Source organism: Doryrhamphus excisus, chromosome 1 (assembly GCF_030265055.1).
Source record: "Doryrhamphus excisus isolate RoL2022-K1 chromosome 1, RoL_Dexc_1.0, whole genome shotgun sequence".
Lineage (NCBI taxonomy): Eukaryota > Metazoa > Chordata > Actinopteri > Syngnathiformes > Syngnathidae > Doryrhamphus > Doryrhamphus excisus.
Window position 1 is genome coordinate 27,642,430 of NC_080466.1, and position 17,877 is coordinate 27,660,306.

Below are 17,877 nucleotides of genomic sequence, written 5' to 3' on the forward strand. Positions count from 1 at the left end.
GCGGAGCTGTTGGACTCAATAGTTAATGTTGTTTTTGTATGATATCACAAAGACTATTGTTTTGCAGCCGATTTACTGCGTAAGTGGTTTGGGCTTCCGGTTGGTGCATTTCCTTCACCGTCCTGCAGGTGGCAGCATTTTTTGTTCACTTTGTGGCTTTTCGTTGACTGGCGTTCGGTTGCTATGGAAATAAGAGTATCAACGGGACGATTCGTTGCAGGTATGACCTCCAGATTGTTTTTCAAATATAAATTATTTACCAAGAGTCGAACCACAGCTTACCTTTGCAACAGCCACTGTAATTGATAACATTTAATGAAATTATCCTCTGTGGATAATTGTAATAGAATGCATGAAATATTAAAAACAAATGAAGGCAACAAGAAAAAAATGTGTTAAAAATGTTTTTTTTTTCATTTACAGAAAGGATTTGCAAAGAAACGAGAGAAACTACTCCAAAAAAAAGGTGTGCTAAGCAAATAGCACCATTCTCAAGAAGACTGGATTGTGAGTAAAGTGTGATTGGCACATTTAAGTCTTGTAGTTTTAATGCACTTTGACCAATTTCAATGAGCACCTTTTCACTTTGTCATGAATTTAATCCGGCGGCACGGCGGTCTAGTGGTTAGCACACAGACCTCACAGCTAGGAGACCACGGTTCAATTACACCCTTGGCCATCTCTGTGTGGAGTTTGCATGTTCTCCCCGTGCATGCATGGGTTTTCTCCGGGTACTCTGATTTCCTCCCACATTCCAAAAACATGCTAGGTTAATTGGCGACTCCAAATTGTCCATAGGTATGAATGTGAGTGTGAATGGTTGTTTGTCTATATGTGCCCTGTGATTGGCTGGCCACCAGTCCAGGGTGTACCCCGCCAGCTGGGAGACAGCTGGGATAGGCTCCAGCACCCCCGCGACCCTCATGAGGATAAGCGGTCGAAAATGAATGAATGACTTTAATCCATTTTGGAGTACAATTGTACCATAGAATTGTGGAAATTGTATTATTTACATTAGCAAGAAGGCCTGTCATAATTGTATTGAATTCCAATTTGATTAACATTAGCTTCATGAGATTTGTCTTTTTTGTTAACGTTACAGAAAAAATCCTCAATGTCAATATGTCCAGACACACTGGATGCCAAAGCACCCTGGTTGCGGACAGCAGGAGACTGAGGAGGATCATCGCTGAGAATCCAAACTGGTCCTTGGGCCTTATTCCCTACTTATCAAACTTATGCTTGGATTGCATTGTGAAAAACTTTGAGGGTATGCTGTTCTTTTTTTTTGACCTTATTTGATTGGGTCCTCTAAATGCCCTCATTTGAAGCCCTCTGTGTCTGACAGGAACCCCCATCTATGAGGAGCTCGGACCCAGCCAGAAAGACTTTGTGCAGGAAAGACTGTCACCATCACTGCCCCTTCCTGTGACCGCCAACTTGATCGGCGACGGCGTCTACTGGAGACGATGCTGTGAGCAGCGGTGGGACATTTGTGACGTGTCTCATTACGGCCACAGCTGGAAGCGGATGTTCTTCGAGAGGCACCTGGAAAACATTATCGAGCGTTTCATTCCAGAGACGACCCACACAAGGACGGTGACAGAGTTCATCCCTCTGTGCGAGAGGTACGTGAAGAGGCTGGACATCTCCCAGATGCTACCACCTGTCAAAGAATCCAAGCCGGGGAAACACGGAGAGGAAGTGGACTTGCTGAGCGAACCCGACTCGGATGCTGCTCTCATGGAACACTTTGACTTCCGTCATCTTCTGGACAAGCTGGGAAGCCTGGAGGAGTTCCACTTGACCTACTGGGTCAAACAGTGTGGAATGAACTTCGAATGGAGGATGTTTGAGATGGCGGAACGGGACTGTGAGACTCTCTCCATGGCGCTTGAATCCTGCAAGACCTTGAAGGTGAGAGACTTTTCTTACATGAGGTGTTCAAAGACCTCACATTGATAGTTTGATGTTTTTCTAGGTCTTACGACTCTATGAAAGCCACATTGACGATCATAAGTGCAAGATGCTGGTCTGCTACCTTGTGAACCACCCCTCCCTGACGGAGCTCAACCTTTCACATAACATCATCGGCGACAGGGGGGCCAAGGCGGTCGGCAAGCTGCTTCAATCCAGCAAACTGGAAATCCTCAACCTGAGCGACAACCTCATTCAAGACTCGGGAGCCGGCTCCATCGCTGCCGCCCTGTCCAAAAACTGTCCTCTTTTGTCCCTCAACCTGCGCATCAACCGCGTGGGCGATGACGGCGGTCAGGCCATCGGCGCGGCCTTGCTGAACAACACGACCTTGCGCCACCTGCACCTGGGGGCCAACATGATGACCGCGCCCACTGCCGTCACTCTATCGGAGGCACTGGCGAAAAATCGAACCCTGAAGAGCATCAACCTCTCCTGCAACAAACTGGGTGTGGTGAGTCAATCATGTATCATTCACAAGGGTCGCGGGGGTGCTGGAGTCTATCCCAGCTGTCTTCGGGCGAGAGGCGGGGTACACCCTGGACTGGTGGCCAGCCAATCACAGGGCACATATAGACAAACAACCATTCACACTCACATGCATACCTATGGACAATTTGGAGTCGCCGATTAACCTAGCATGTTTTTGGAATGTGGGAGGAAACCGGAGTACCCGGAGAAAACCCACGCATGCACGGGGAGAACATGCAAACTCCACACAGAGATGGTGGAATCGAACCCCAGTCCTCCTAGCTGTGAGGTCTGCGTGCTAACCACTCGACCGCCGTGCCAATCATGTATCATGAGTCTCATGAGTCCCCCCCCCCCCACACACACACAAATAGATTGCAACCCTGTGGGAAGTACTATATTGCCAAAATTGCATTACACTAAAAAATAAATGTTTAGCCTCAACAAAAAAAAATCAACGGCGGCACGGAGGTCTAGTGGTTAGCACGCAGACCTCACAGCTAGGAGACCCGGGTTCAATTCCACCCTCGGCCATCTCTGTGTGGAGTTTGCATGTTCTCCCCGTGCATGCGTGGGTTTCCTCCGGGTACTCCGGTTTCCTCCCACATTCCAAAAAACATGCTAGGTTAATTGGTGACTCCAAATTGTCCATAGGTATGAATGTGAGTGTGAATGGTTGTTTGTCTATATGTGCCCTGTGATTGGCTGGCCACCAGTCCAGGGTGTACCCCGCCTATCTCGCCCGAAGACAGCTGGGATAGGCTCCAGCACCCCCGCGACCCTCATGAGGAAAAAGCGGTAGAAAATGAATGAATGAATGAAAAAAAATCAGTTTCCATTAGTCTTTCTTAGTTATGACAACTTAATTTGAAATTGCTTTGAACCAACAAACAATATTGCATTGCACGAATTAGCTTTTCCTCTTCACTCAAATCTTATTTTAAGTACCGCTTACTGAATAATTGTTGTCATAGGGACAAGTTTTTAAGTTCGTAACTCAAAAAAATATGTTAAGCCAACTGACTTAATCATTTTATTCAAAGTATTTTTAATTTGTTGTCTACTTAATTATAATAACAATGCACACAGCTTTTTAAGTATAGCAGTAACTTGATGATAAATTTCCACCTCCAGAACAGGTAGACAAGATAAAGAATTTACTTACTACTTTGATTCCTCTCAGAACATCAGATCACCATTTGGGGGGAAAAGTCCAGCTGCACACGTGAATGAAAAAAAAATTATATATATAGAAGAATACAACTAACATGTGGTAACAGTGCTAATAGAAGCTAGCAGTCACATGGTTAAACAAGCTAAATTTGACTTATCTCAATGAAAGTCTACTGTGGCTAATTTGAAACCCATCACTTCAGTAGAACAATTTAGAAATACATTTTACTCACCATGAAATGTTGCTTCAGCCCCCCTGCACTGTCTTGTCTTGACTTAAAATGGAAAGATTAATGTTAAGAAAAATGATGTTACCAAGCTAATTTTTATTAAGTCATGGCAACTTGAATTTTGTTTGAAGCTTACCAACAATAAAATTTGAGTGTATATGACATGCAACATTATTATTTGAAAAATAACGTTAGCAACTTAGAAAGTTTATCTAAATCAATTAATTTTTAACATTTTTTACATTGCATTTATGAATTAAATCAAGTAGTGATACTCCAAATTACTTTTTAGAGTGTAGTATATTTTCTGTTGCTGCACAAAAAAAGGTCTGCAATGTTACTTCTAATTGAGGCACATCTTTAAAATAACAAATACGGCATTTAACCACTTTTTTTCCCCAGAATATCCCACCATTTTCTTGCTGATTTTCCCCTTTTTGGGTTAAAGTGATCACCTGAAAACCGCACATATTTGATGTCATCATGAAGTCTTATTTCAGAGGGAAACCCATCAAACAGGGCGGCCATTTTTGTCTTAATGATGCAACAACATGCAGTAGACACACATATACAAATACTTTATTCCCCCTTCTCTGTGCAGGATGGAGGAAAAGCTCTAGAGGAGGCCATATCCCAAAACAGTTCCTTAACAGAATGTGATATCCGACTGACTGAGATCGACGAGCAGAGCGCCGCCATCATCAACAAGGCAGTTTGGACCAATGAGAGATCAGAAGGAAAGAAAGAAACACAAGATATTGAGGTACAGTGGATATACTCCCGTTTATTCTCCGCTACCTGCTTTTGCCTTACAGTTGTACACCTTTTTTTGTAATTTTTGTCCATGTTGTAGATTTTAATTCATCAGTTTGGTCATAAGCAATGAAAATTGTATACAAATACTTTATACTAAGCCACAAACATTTTCTTGGCAAGAAGAAAAGGATAAGTCATTTTGCTATTTCTGACTCTGCATAGTGTAATTAACTGTAGACATGAGATCAACAGGATGACAAGTTATATCATTGAAAATTTGGACATTTACCAAAGTATTCAATACAGTAAATATATATACAAACATAATAATGGTGCAGTTCCCCTTTAAGTCATCACTTCATTTAAGCCTAGTAGCCACAATTTACTATCCTCCTTTTGTTTTTTTTTCTGCCGTAGGAACCAAATCACTTTTCTGACAGTCCTCATCAGGGTACACAACATCAAGACACAGAAGAAGAAGAAGAAGAAGAAGAAGAAGTAGTCCAAGAAGACGCAGTAGGTCAAGAAGAAGAAGTAGTAGTTCAAGAAGCAGAAGAAGTTCAAGAAGGTGAAAAAGAAGAGGAGGAGGAAGAAGAAGAAACTGCAGTTAATGCTTAAAAAATAATGGATGGCTCCATAAAGGGTTAGTGCTTTATGAATCTATTAGTTTCTTTTATATCAAAAATGTTTTGGTCTAGCTGATTGCAGATGGAGGCTCGACTGTCAAGTAGCGTAAAATCCAAAACCATTTTACTTCATGTTCTCGAGGTACAAAACTTGGGCTATGTAGTATAACTCAAGAGTGATCAGCATACAGCTTGCACAGTTGTGTATACTTAATATCCTTAAATAAATAACAAAAAATAAATAATAAATAAGTAAAAAATAATTTCTAAAAATAAATAACTCAAAATAATAAATAAGTAAAAATATTTTTTAAATAAATAACTAAAAATAAATAATAAATAAGTAAAAAATAATTTCTAAAAATAAATAACTAAAAATAAATAATAAACAAGTAAAAAATATTTTTAAAAATAAATAACTAAAAATAAATAATAAATAAATAAAAAATATTTTTTTAAATAAATAACTAAAAATAAATAATAAATAAGTAACAAATAATTTTTTTAAAATAAATAATAAATAAGTAAAAAATAATTTTTAAAAATAAATAAGTAAAAAATATTTTTTAAAAATAAATAACTAAAAAATAAATAAAATAACTCAATAATCAACTCATTAACTCATCATAACACATTGTTATTATTCTCTAAATAGCTGGAATAAAGTGTGCACACCTTACAGTGTACATGTACAAATGTACAATGCAGTTTCCCGAAGGGAGGGGCTCCATGCTGTGCTTCAGAATGTCACCGTACATTTTGAAATTCATGAATCGCAACTCCCTGGCACCGGCAGCACTCATGCAGCCCCAGAACATGATGCTACAGGCACAATTACCTTGGTACTCACACACGTTTCCAGCTATTTAGACAATAATGGTGTGGTGTGGACAATGCAACAAGGGTGAGTAGTTTTGTTTTATTTTGGTTGTATTTACCCTTAGTATTTTTACTATACCGTGATCAGCTATATTGCAATTATTATTTCGGGTTATTATCTTATCTGTGGGCGGCACGGCAGTCTAGTGGTTAGCACGCAGACCTTACAGCTAGGAGACCAGGGTTCAATTCCACCCTCGGCTATCTCTCTGTGTAGTTTGCATGTTCTCCCCGTGGGTTTTCTCCGGGTACTCCGGTTTCCTCCCACATTCCAAAAACATGCTAGGTTAATTGGCCACTCCAAATTGTTCATAGGTATCAATGTGAGTGTGAATGGTCGTTTGTCTATATGTGCCCTGTGATTGGCTGGCCACCAGTCCAGGGTGTACCCCGCCTCTCACCCAAAGACAGCTGGGATAGGCTCCAGCACCCCCGCAACCTTCATGAGGAAAAAGCAGTAGAAAATGAATGAATGAATGAATGGTATGGTGTGTTGAATCACAAGCTGTACACTGACTTCTCCAAAGTACTATATCCACGTTATTGTACCTTGGTTGCTGAAATGTGCTAAATTGTAACATAATATACATTTTTCAGCCAAATTCCTTCCTGTTTTATCATAGGTTAATAAGGATACTTCACACTGAATGAGGAAATAACAAAATTGTTCTGTCGGCTTCTACTTTTAGAACTAAGTTCATTTTAAAGGCGCTGTCCTACTGCATATCTGTCTCTAAAGTTGCAGTACTCCTGATTTTCCTGAACATACACGGACATCCACTCCGCGGTAGAGACGAGTGTTCTTTCACTTCTTTAAAAGCCATCTTCTGGTATTATTACATGTGACACTATCAGCAGTCAACGCAGGCCTCCGCCTATTTTCAGCGTCTTTGAGAGCCAACTCTCCGCTTGTCTGTCTGATATGCATCAGCAGCTGGAGCAGCAGAAGCAGCATCCAGCTATACCGCGGCTAAATTACACCAAATCCATGATTGTATTCAAAACCATTTAAAGGAGACATGATGTACTACATTTGAAATCGAGGACAAGATGTTTGTTCGGCGGTAACAGCAAGAGTTTTTAAGCACTTCCTTAGAGAGGTAGTTGCAAAAGAAATAGTATTAAAAAGTAACAGCTTGAAAATAAAGTAGTTATTATTTCTTGGTTGGTATTTGTACAAAATGACAGTTTACAGTCAGTGTGAAAGCCTTGAGGAAATGCTGGTAGTGCATGTGTCCTTTAGCACTCCTCCACTGAATTATTAATAATCCGTGTTGCTATATTTACCTAGCCAGGAAGTATAATGTCATCGCAAACCGATAGTTCAGCATCTTTATCAGGCAGCTCTTTAAAAATGTCTACTACATGAGACATATCAATACCTGAAATGTAGGCCATATTTTTTTCAACTTTCCTCATTCATGTCATTATTTCATGATGCTAACTGAATGTTTTTCTTCGTATTTGTACAGCTTAATATCTACAATCAAGTTTTAAAAAATATATTAGTTCCCTTGCATTGGGGGCTCGCCACAAATGAATTTAGACTGCCATAGATAAATTTGGCACCACCCGCTGACTCTCATTCACATTATAATGGGACTGTTTGTTGTTACAACTCTGTACAATGGCATCCCAGCTTCTTCAATAATATAATGTTGCAGAAAGCCTGTGTAATGTCTAGTGTGAGCTAGCGCTAGCTAGCTGTGCAATGTGTTTTTATGCTCTGCTTAATGAATGAATGAATGAATTTGACTGCCAAGATGGAGGATTATATACCCAAAGTATATACCAAAATCAGAATCTTTCCTAGAGAAAGCATAAGCATGCACTTATTATACAAATTAAAGGTAAGCACACAAATATTTTTCAGTTTATGAAAAGTAGTATCAAAATATGTGAAGTAGTCCCCTTTTTTTGGTTATCCTCTTAAAGGTATCGTTCAAATGTTTTAACATGAAGTTGCATGACTTTTCCACCACTGGTTGAATTTCATTTTCAAAACAATATGCGCTCAAAAGAGTAATACGTTACAAAAATGCCTCCTGGAAACAAAGTACATGACTCCGTGCTGTCGCCTGTCCATTGCCGTGTACTATACGTGGATGAAGACTTGGGTGTTTTCATCCACTGTGGAACACGTACGCAACAATGTACAGGTGAATTTGACAATATGCTTGGACATTTTTGGTTTTTCTTTGGCTTTTTTGTGACATTTTTATTCCCCCAAACTGTACGAGTACTGGACTCACATTTAAATACATTTTAATACGAAGAGTGGTTAACTTGCCGGTAAAAATGTAACGTTAAAAAAATCCCTGTACATTTATTAAAGGTTGAACTATGGCAGCAGAGGGAAAGAACAGATTATATATGGATGTTCCACAGTATTCCCTGTGAAAAATCGAAACGGTAAGACTGCCCCGTGTGTTGGTAGTTGTTTCTTTACCAACACAGTGTTACACCCGCAAACGTAATAACTGCCCGCAAACGTAATAAACCACAAACGTAATACAAATCTGCAGCTTTGAATGCAAATGTAATAAATTTGCCCACTGCAAACGTAATATTGAATTTCCTACAAATGTAATAACTATTACATTTGTAGGAAATTATTCCATTTTGTTTGTGGGCGTACATGTGCGTTTTAGTTACAGTATATTATTGTATGTGTGATTTTGTGTGTATATGGGGAAGAAATAAATAAAAATGGAAATAAATGAATCAAAAGAAATAATAAAATGTAATAATAATAATTTATTAAAGCAATTATCACAATTATGTTACCTTTTTTAATTTAAAATACATTATAATTTAATAATTAAACATTCCTTTAATGCAGGGGTCTGAAACACGCGGAGGCCCCCTCCTTGATATGGAAGTTTAATGTTAGTGCGGCCCGCGCAAGTTTGATATGGATGCTGTATGGTATCATGTACCCAGAAAAATTATTACGTTTGATTAATGTTCATGTTAAAGGTTAAATAACTGTTAATAGTTATCCTCCCTATGCGTGTGGAAGTGGTAAGTTTTTGGCTATTTAAGTTTAAAGGAAATAACTTGAAGGCTATCGTTTAGGTCGCTAGCTCTCTCGTTTGCGAGTTAGCATGTGTCTCAAGACCCTGCAGTTGCGCAACATGTTGTAAATAAAAAGAGTATAAATGTGACTATAGTCGTGTTTTGTCATGTCTACAGGGCTCTAATAATGTTTTGTTCATTTTAATCTGAAAAAAATAATTTTGTCTACCGACCAACTATATGTGGTTTCTTAAGTTTTTATTATTTACCGTTTTATTATTATTATTATATTTATTTATTTCTTACTTATTGATTGATTTTCTTTATTCTTGATTTATTTATTTTTCATCTTATTTTGTGCGGAAAAATAAAAAGTAAGATTTTTGAGAACAGTGGAATGTTTTATCAGAGCTTTTATTGTAGAAAATTGGAACCAAAACGAAGTTTTTTTTTTAATAAATGCGTTTTTTTTGTTTTTTTTAAGAAAACCTGATGCGGCCCAGTCTCACCCAGACCCGAGCTCCAGTGGCCCCCAAGTAAATTGAGTTTGAGACCCCTGTTTTAATGTATTCAAATGATACTCTTTGAATAATATTTTTTCCACAAAAAAAAGGAAAAAAAGAATGATCTTGTTAAAATCCTCAAAATGACATCTACACCTTCTCCCTCATTAAAAGAAGAAAGAACAAACAACATTATTTTGTCTCATATTACATTTGTGGGAAGTTATTACATTTACAGGTTTTCACTTTTCCACATATGTAAAATTCAGTATTACGTTTGCATTAGGCAAATTTTATTACGTTTGTGGGAAGTTTATTACATTCAAAGCTGCAGATTTGTATTACGTTTGTGGGCAGTTATTACGTTTGGGGGTGTAACACACAGTGTCGATAAAAGAACTTTAAAGGTATTGAAAGCCACAGTGTATTCTGTGCAACAATCACATCATATTTGCGTCCCCTGACTGTCTCGTTTTGAGGTCTGCCTCATCCAACATGTCCACCATCAAAAATCACAGAGATGTTTCCACACAGGATCCGTTCCTGTGCAGAGAACGATGGTCGTGGTTGAGGCAGCCTTCATTGTTATGTACAATGAGTACGGGAAAGTAGAGCGCGTCTTGATAAGCCGGAGGGCTCTCCGCCGTGTCCGGCTGGCCTGACAGGCAGCGCGTGCTCTCTGTGGGCCGGCTGGGCTCGTTCAGGCTCCCGCTGCTCCTCCACGGGCAGCTCCGCCTGGAGCCGTAGAGCCGCCCCAACGAGAAGCGGCTGGCGCTGAATGGGAGGCGAGGGCTCGCCGTGTTGCAGATGCTCAGTGCGCTGCGTGAGAAAATGGAGGAGCTGCTGATGGCGCGCTGGCACCGCTGGCAGTTCTGTCTGTAGCTGCCGTAGCGCCGGCAAACCGAGTAGTTATTGCAGCTGCCCGAGATCTGAGCCAAGTCCATGAGAACCGCTTCGGAGTAGCTGGGGACCAGTTGTTGGTTGGAGCGGATGTGCCACTCCAGCTCTGTGCTGTCGATGGTGTTGACGCGTGGGATGTGTCTGCAGTAAGGACGCTCCTCCGAAGGCGTCACCGGCACATAGTCGAAGCCGAAGAGCTTCTCCACGTGGTAGTGGACGCATGCGGTTCGGTACTCGCTCACCACCCGTAAAGGCCAGGACAGAGTCAAAGCGGCTGCTGCCCAGAAGGTGGAATGTGCTCCATACCAAGGAAGGTGATCCGGATCTGAGAAGGCAATCATGTATTCCTTAAAGTCTACATTCTTCAGGTGCATCCCTTCACGGGCCTCCATGTAGTCATCCAAACCTTCATTCTCGGTGAAGAACCTGGCCCTCTGGGTCAGGTAAGAGTTCTCCGATTCCACGTTAGCAAAGCTGAAGCACTTTGTGAACCTTAGCTTAGTCATCGGGAAGCATTCCATGCCCTGCAGGTGCTTGGAGATGTCCTTGACGCCGCAGTTCCCATAGTCAAACTCGGCCTCAGCTACATGCGTGTTGACTCTCTCGTGGTAGACCTGCGTGGTGGTGTACGCGTCGCCGTTACGGTAGCGTGTCACCTGCCGCGTCCTCCTCACGTAGTGGTAGCTGATAGCCTTCCACCAGATGCACGGCGTGGCCTGCTTCATTCTCTGGATGCGCTCGGCCACGTTGTCCACGTCCACTTTGTACTGCAGTTGACTCCTGGTGTAGCAATGCCAGCACTCCACCAGGTAGACCACGTAGAGCATGACCAGGAACGCCATGGGGATGTAGATGTAGCCATTGGAGCAGGGACTGTCGTGGTACATCATGGACTTGCCCTTGTAGGCGCTGTCGAACGAGAGGCGTGTCACGGTGGTCATCTGGCACCAAGCCATGGCCCCCACACAGCCGTACATGAGCAGGGACAGCAGCAGACATTTCCAGTGGGTCTCCTGACACAAAGACTTCAGCAGGGACTGTTTCTGAGGCTGCTGCTGCACGCAGAAGAAGAAACGACCACAATCAGGTATTTGTATCTTGATTGGTCACACAGTGCTACCGCTAAACTGCCCCAAATGTTAATGTGCTTTGCTTTTTCTTTGGCTTGTTTCTGTCTTTAAGTGAAGACACTTGCATCCGAGTATATGCTGTGATCATCAAAGGGTTAAAAGTTGTGCAACATTTCACAACAATGCAACAAGGGTGAGTAGTTTAGTTTTATTTTGGTTGTATTTACCCTTTAGTATTTTTACTATACCGTGATCAGTTATATTGCGATTATTATTTCGGGTTTATTATCTTATCTGTGGGCGGCACGGCGGTCTAGTGGTTAGCGCACAGACCTCACAGCCAGGAGACCAGGGTTCAATTCCACCCTCGGCCATCTCTGTGTGGAGTTTGCATGTTCTCCCCGTACTCCGGTTTCCTCCCACATTCCAAAAACATGCTAGGTTGATTAGCGACTCCAAATTGTCGCTAATCAACATGAAGGTAGTATGAATGTGAGTGTGAATGGTTGTTTGTCTATATGTGCCCTGTGATTGGCTGGCCACCAGTCCAGGGTGTACCCCGCCTCTCGCCCGAAGACAGCTGGGATAGGCTCCAGTACCCCCGCGACCCTCGTGAGGAAAAGCGGTAGAAAATGAATGAATAAATGAAATGCCAAATTCATTATCATACTACCTTTAACAGTCATCAAGCTAAATCAGGGGTCTCAAACACGCGGCCCGCGGGCCAAATGTGGCCCGCAGGACCCTAGTTTGAGGCCCCCGCCTTGATATGAAAGTTTAATGTTAGTGCGGCCCATGCAAGTTTGATATGGATGCTGTATGGTATCATGTACCCAGAAAAAATTATTACGTTTGATTAATGTTCATGTTAAAGGTTAAATAACTGTTAATAGTTATCCTCCCTATCCGTGTGGAAGTGGTAAGTTTTTGGCTATTTAAGTTTAAAGGAAATAACTCGAAGGCTACCGTTTAGGTTGCTAGCTCTCTAGTTTGCGAGTTAGCATGTGTCTCAAGACCCTGCAGTTGCGCAATATGTTCTAAATTAAAAGAGTATAAATGTTTTGTGTTTTGTCATGTCTACAGGGCTCTAATAATGCTTTGTTCATTTTAATCTGAAAAAAATAATTTGTCTACCCACCAACTATATGTGGTTTCTTAAGTTTTTATTATTTACCGTTTTATTATTATTATTATTATATTTATTTATTTATTACTGATTGATTGATTTTCTTTATTCTTGATTTGTTTATTTATTTTTCATCTTATTTTGTGTAGAAAAATAAAAAGTAAGATATTTGAGAACAGTGGAATGTTTTATCAGAGCTTTTATTGTAGAAAATTGGAACCAAAGCGAAGTTTTTTTAATTTTTTTTGTTTTTAATAAATGCGTTTTATTAATTTTTTTGGGGGGGGGGAAACCTGATGCGGCCCAGTCTCACCCAGACCTTAGCTCCAGTGGCCCCCAATTAAATTGAGTTTGAGACCCCTGATCTAAATAACAAAAACAAAACAAAACCACAATCTGACCAACATAGCTGGAGCAAAAATATCCGTACGCATCTAAAAATGACTCCAAATCAGCCTGCTCGTGCTTATGAAATATTGAGTAAAATATTCTGTGTTGTAAGTGCTTTGGCATAGTTTATGCATGAGCCGTTCCACATGTCACAGTCTGTACACATCCACCATCATCAAGGCAAAGAATCCCATCGGAGATAAAAGTACAATGCGTGTCTGTCTGCTTTGCACTTTGCATGTGCTGCTATGAAGTCGATGCTCATGTAGTGTGTGCATGCTAATTAAAGGCCATATTCAATGCCAAGCCTGTGAGGAGGGGGGCGGGGGGGTGCAAGGCAGCAATGGAACTATAACATAAAGCTGGTGGTGTCTGTCCTTCATCACCTCAGGGAAGAGCGAGCCCCCATGCCTGGATCATGACTTAGTCACGCTTTTTTGGGGGGAAGCTGCCATGCAAACCTGGCAAGGACTCCAAAAGTCCCACGAAGAACATATTTTTTTTGATGCTATGGGTGCAGCTGACACGTTATTGCCAGCCATCGTCTTCTACAGGACAGTGCATAGGTCAAACCCTTACGTGTGGACACAACAACATGTATTCAATACATCGTGCAGCAACACTTCCAAGTGACAGGCGAGCATCAATAATACATGTTAGTTCTTCATAGTCCTCACTTCCACCCCACAGAGGTGAATGAGATTAACACTGAAACTCCCATTGAGATGATTAACCCGCTGCAGAAGAAGTATTTACCGGTATCTATGCATGCGTACAAATACAATCAATACAACATGACACACTTTATGGCTCACGTTACTCTTTTACGGCCTCTGGTGAAGCGGCGGCGGTACTAATAAGCTGTTATTTGCTTTAAGTGTACAAATATCACCGTTGGGCAATACAAATAACCTTCCTTTGGACCTACAGATTTTAATGGAAAGTAATGGTAATGGTTTTATTTCATTTGAACATGCATCAGATTACAATTGAATGCATCACATAATCAGTTCACAGTTCCGCATGTCCAAAAGGAGTAGGAAGAAGCAAAGCTTATTAAATCCTACCCCTCCATCTGGTTCTTTTACAATCAGTAACTGTTACATTTGTTCACTTCCTGCTTTCCATAATACAGTTTAAGTTTTTTTTTGTGTTTTTTTTTTTAAATAATGTACCTCGTACCGAAGTAGGAGGTGATATGAGCATCCAATGACATAATGGGTACCATAGTAAGTGTCAATATAGTGATATATATAGCACATCATGACTGGTTCAAGACTCTTCATCCTTGTATTTAGCAAACATCAACTGCTTGTATTGTTTCTTGAATTGGCTCATCGTTGTGCATTGTTTGATTTCCTTACTCAATCCATTCCATAGTTTGATTCCACATACTGAAATGCTATGGCTTTTTAACGTAGTCCTAGCATAGAAGTGTTTCAAATGTAGTTCTTCCCTGAGATCATATTTCTCCTCTCTTGTAGAGAAGTATCGGATGACATTTTTAGCTAATTGGTTGTTTTTAGCCTTATGCATTATTTTAGCTGTTTGAAGATTAACTATATCAGCAAGTTGAAGTATTTGTGATTTTAGAAATAAGGAGTTAGTATGTTCTCTGTAGGCGGCATTATGAATTATCCTTACTGACCTTTTTTTTGCAGTACATTTAGCGAGTGAAGATTGCTTTTGTAGTTATTAGCTCATATTTCCACACAATAATTAAGATATGGTCGAACCAGAGAGCAAAATAAGCTGTTAACAGATGGGAAAAGATATTTAGTGCAAGTCTAAGGACACACACAGAGAGAGAGAAGTGATATTATTTATGTGTCGGGTTGAAATTATGTGCTCCCATTTCAAAAGTTATACACAAAAAATAATAGAAGAAATTAAATATCTCAGTATCATGATAAGAATGTGTGTAGTACTTTTTTAGTTTTAATGGAATATTCACAAAATGAGAACAAAATCATGCAATTTTTTATCACTTTTTACCACACTTTATGCATCGAATCTCATAAAATAGATACTAAAAATGTTTAGAATTGTTTCTAACAGAAATATCATGTGTGCACCAAATATTGAAATAAAACTTGCACAGAATGAGTAAGAAATACTGCATTTTTATCAACATTTTATCACAAACGCTGTGAAATATTTAGAACAAGCTAATGAAAATGCGTAAAATTCGATTTTTTCACCAGAAATCAGATGTTTGCATCAAAGATCTAAAACATACAGTAAAACAGGCTACTAATATAACTATATATATAATATATAAAACAATATCCCAACATGTGAGGCCAGTGAATGCGACAAAGTGCCTCAACACGCGTGGCCAGTTTGTCTTGACATAATAAGACCAGCTCTGTTACATAAAGAGCGTCTTGTGTAATGGACATGTCACGGTTAGAAGTAGTGGATGAACTTTTATTGACACCCTGTTCAATTCCACAGTGTGACTAGCAGGGTGGAATATTACCAAAACACACTTTTGCTCCTGATTAGTATGATTAGATGTGGATTTGATATCAAATATTTTAATTATCATTTGTGTTTCTTCTATAAACCCTGCTACAGGATCTTATTAGGAAACCACTTTAAAATCCACTTGTGATGGAACCACTTAGATCCACGTAATTTGATCACATTATGATCCATCATGTCACCCCCAATTAGACTTAATTTGCTTCCATTAGAATACAAACATTAAACATCTCACCTCAGCTCTGGGACTGTTGTCCAAGTCCTCTTCAGGGGCGATACTGGTGGTGGTGCTTTCACTGGCCGCTGCAGCCGATGCTGGGGACATGTTGACAAAAGAAGCCGGACATGGAGCTCCACTCGAGATGGGATGATGATGATGAGGAGGAGGAGTAGGGGGGTGCTCCACAACCTAAACACATGGAGAAACCATCTGCGCATCATCTCCAGGAAAACAGCCCAGCCAGAGCAGCCAGAAGGCTTGAAAGAAAACCTCCAGGTTCCAGGTGGGCAGGGCGGACATGCCAGCGGGAAGCGGAGCACCGTGGCACGGGTAAACACGCCGAGAGAGACGCGATGTCTGGATGCTGGATGAGGAAAAAGAGCGCTTCAGGGGATGCTCGGAAATGACAAAAGCCTACGGGTAGTGGCCATGGCAGCCAGTGATGCCGGGTGGAGAAGACAAAGAAGACAGTGGGGGGGGGGGTTGGCACATGTGAGCAGACGTGTCCACGCCACCGTAGCGATAACAAATGCGCGCGTGCACGCGGTTGCGCGTCCACGCTGGAAAGGGGGGCGGAGCTGCCACAGCCGAACGAGAACCTAGCCCCTTTATCGCACCTTCCACCTGCAAGTCACCATCACTCTACAGATACTAGGTCCATAGTAACATTTGTGGCCAAATACTTCCCCTTTAAATATTTCCTTCATCCACAATCCCTGTCCTTTCTGTTAGTTCCTACGGTATAAAAACCGCAGTTCTCCGAACTGGAAAAAAACTCCAAAAACCACCAACAGTGCACCTACAAAGCTACAGCGACATTGCTATTATTATTATTATAATTAACATTGTTACGGGCGGCATGGTGGTCGAGTGGTTATAGCGCACAGACCTCACAGCTAGGAGACCAGGGTTCAATTCCACCCTCGGCCATCTCTGTGTGGAGTTTGCATGTTCTCTCCGTGCATGCGTGGGTTTTCTCCGGGTACTCCGGTTTCCTCCCACATTCCAAAAAAACATGCTAGGTTAATTATCAACTCCAAATTGTCCATAGGTATGAATGTGAGTGTGAATGGTTGTTTGTCTATATGTGCCCTGTGATTGGCTGGCCACCAGTCCAGGGTGTACCCCGCCTCTCGCCCCGAAGACAGCTGGGATAGGCTCCAGCACCCCCCGCGACCCTCATGAGGAAAAAGCGGTAGAAAATGAATGAATTAATGAATATTGTGACGCAGAAGAACTACGTTCTTGCCGTAGTGACACCTTGCCACGCCACACCGACTAGCTCCTAGCCGACTAGCGACAAGATTCAACACACGGCAGTACTGCTGCGGTGTTTTTTTTTTTTTTTTTTAGTTTGGAAAAATGAATACTCTGTGTCGCGCTCTTTTCTATGTTGTGTGAAATCAATGTTTCCCGGAAACAAGTTCTGGTAATGTTTAAAATGACCAAAATATGACAAAAGTTACGATGCCATGTACTGTACAGTACCATTCATTCATTCATTCATTCATTTTCTACCGCTTATCCTCACAAGGGTCGCGGGGGTGCTGGAGCCTATCCCAGCTGTCTTTGGGCGAGAGGCGAGGTACACCCTGGACTGGTGGCCAGCCAATCACAGGGCACATATAGACAAACAACCATTCACACTCACATTCATACCTATGGACAATTTGGAGTTGCTAATTAACCTAGCGGGCGGCACGGCGGACTAGTGGTTAGCGCGCAGACCTCACAGCTAGGAAACCAGGGTTCAATTCCACCCTCGGCCATCTCTGTGTGGAGTTTGCATGTTCTCCCCGTGCATGCGTGGGTTTCCTCCCACATTAAAAAAAAAACATGCTAGGTTAATTAGCGACTCCAAATTGTCCATAGGTATGAATGTGAGTGTGAATGGTTGTTTGTCTATATGTGCCCTGTGATTGGCTGGCCACCAGTCCAGGGTGTACCCCGCCTCTCGCCCATAGACAGCTGGGATAGGCTCCAGCACCCCCCCGCGACCCTCGTGAGGAAAAAGCGGTAGAAAATGAATAATTAACCTAGCATGTTTTTGG

General features: G+C 41.3%; 2 protein-coding genes across 3 annotated transcripts; one reads left to right on the forward strand and one right to left on the reverse strand.

Annotated features, from left to right (window-relative positions):
* The first annotated feature begins 74 nt into the window (after positions 1 to 74).
* tcte1 (t-complex-associated-testis-expressed 1) lies at positions 75 to 9,789 on the forward strand. Of its 2 annotated transcripts, XM_058085986.1 has the most exons (8): positions 75 to 220; positions 424 to 507; positions 1,103 to 1,270; positions 1,349 to 1,917; positions 1,982 to 2,431; positions 4,453 to 4,614; positions 5,025 to 5,250; positions 9,615 to 9,789. In XM_058085986.1, exons 3-7 carry the CDS (start codon positions 1,123 to 1,125, stop codon positions 5,223 to 5,225), a joined length of 1,530 nt encoding a protein of 509 aa, XP_057941969.1. In that variant the 5' UTR covers positions 75 to 220; positions 424 to 507; positions 1,103 to 1,122; the 3' UTR covers positions 5,226 to 5,250; positions 9,615 to 9,789. The 2 variants fall into 2 exon arrangements, with proteins under 2 accessions (XP_057941969.1, XP_057941960.1); XM_058085977.1 differs by lacking the exon at positions 9,615 to 9,789 and having other exon boundaries at positions 5,025 to 5,547.
* tmem151ba (transmembrane protein 151Ba) lies at positions 5,840 to 16,270 on the reverse strand. Its single transcript, XM_058085966.1, has 2 exons — positions 15,842 to 16,270; positions 5,840 to 11,588 (listed from the first exon to the last, which is right to left on the reverse strand). Exons 1-2 carry the CDS (start codon positions 15,929 to 15,931, stop codon positions 10,146 to 10,148), a joined length of 1,533 nt encoding a protein of 510 aa, XP_057941949.1. The 5' UTR covers positions 15,932 to 16,270; the 3' UTR covers positions 5,840 to 10,145.
* Between the last annotated feature and the right edge of the window lie 1,607 nt (positions 16,271 to 17,877).

What these genes read in the sequence shown, in the direction of transcription:
- tcte1 (XM_058085986.1), top strand. Translation starts at nt 1,123, where the DNA reads ATGTCCAGACACACTGGATGCCAAAGCACCCTGGTTGCGGACAGCAGG. An exon ending in CATTGTGAAAAACTTTGAGG is followed by an intron (nt 1,271 to 1,348) that starts GTATGCTGTTCT and finishes TGTGTCTGACAG; the next exon opens with GAACCCCCATCTATGAGGAG. An exon ending in AATCCTGCAAGACCTTGAAG is followed by an intron (nt 1,918 to 1,981) that starts GTGAGAGACTTT and finishes ATGTTTTTCTAG; the next exon opens with GTCTTACGACTCTATGAAAG.
- tmem151ba (XM_058085966.1), bottom strand. Translation starts at nt 15,931, where the DNA reads ATGTCCCCAGCATCGGCTGCAGCGGCCAGTGAAAGCACCACCACCAGT. An exon ending in ACAACAGTCCCAGAGCTGAG is followed by an intron (nt 11,589 to 15,841) that starts GTGAGATGTTTA and finishes TTCTGCGTGCAG; the next exon opens with CAGCAGCCTCAGAAACAGTC.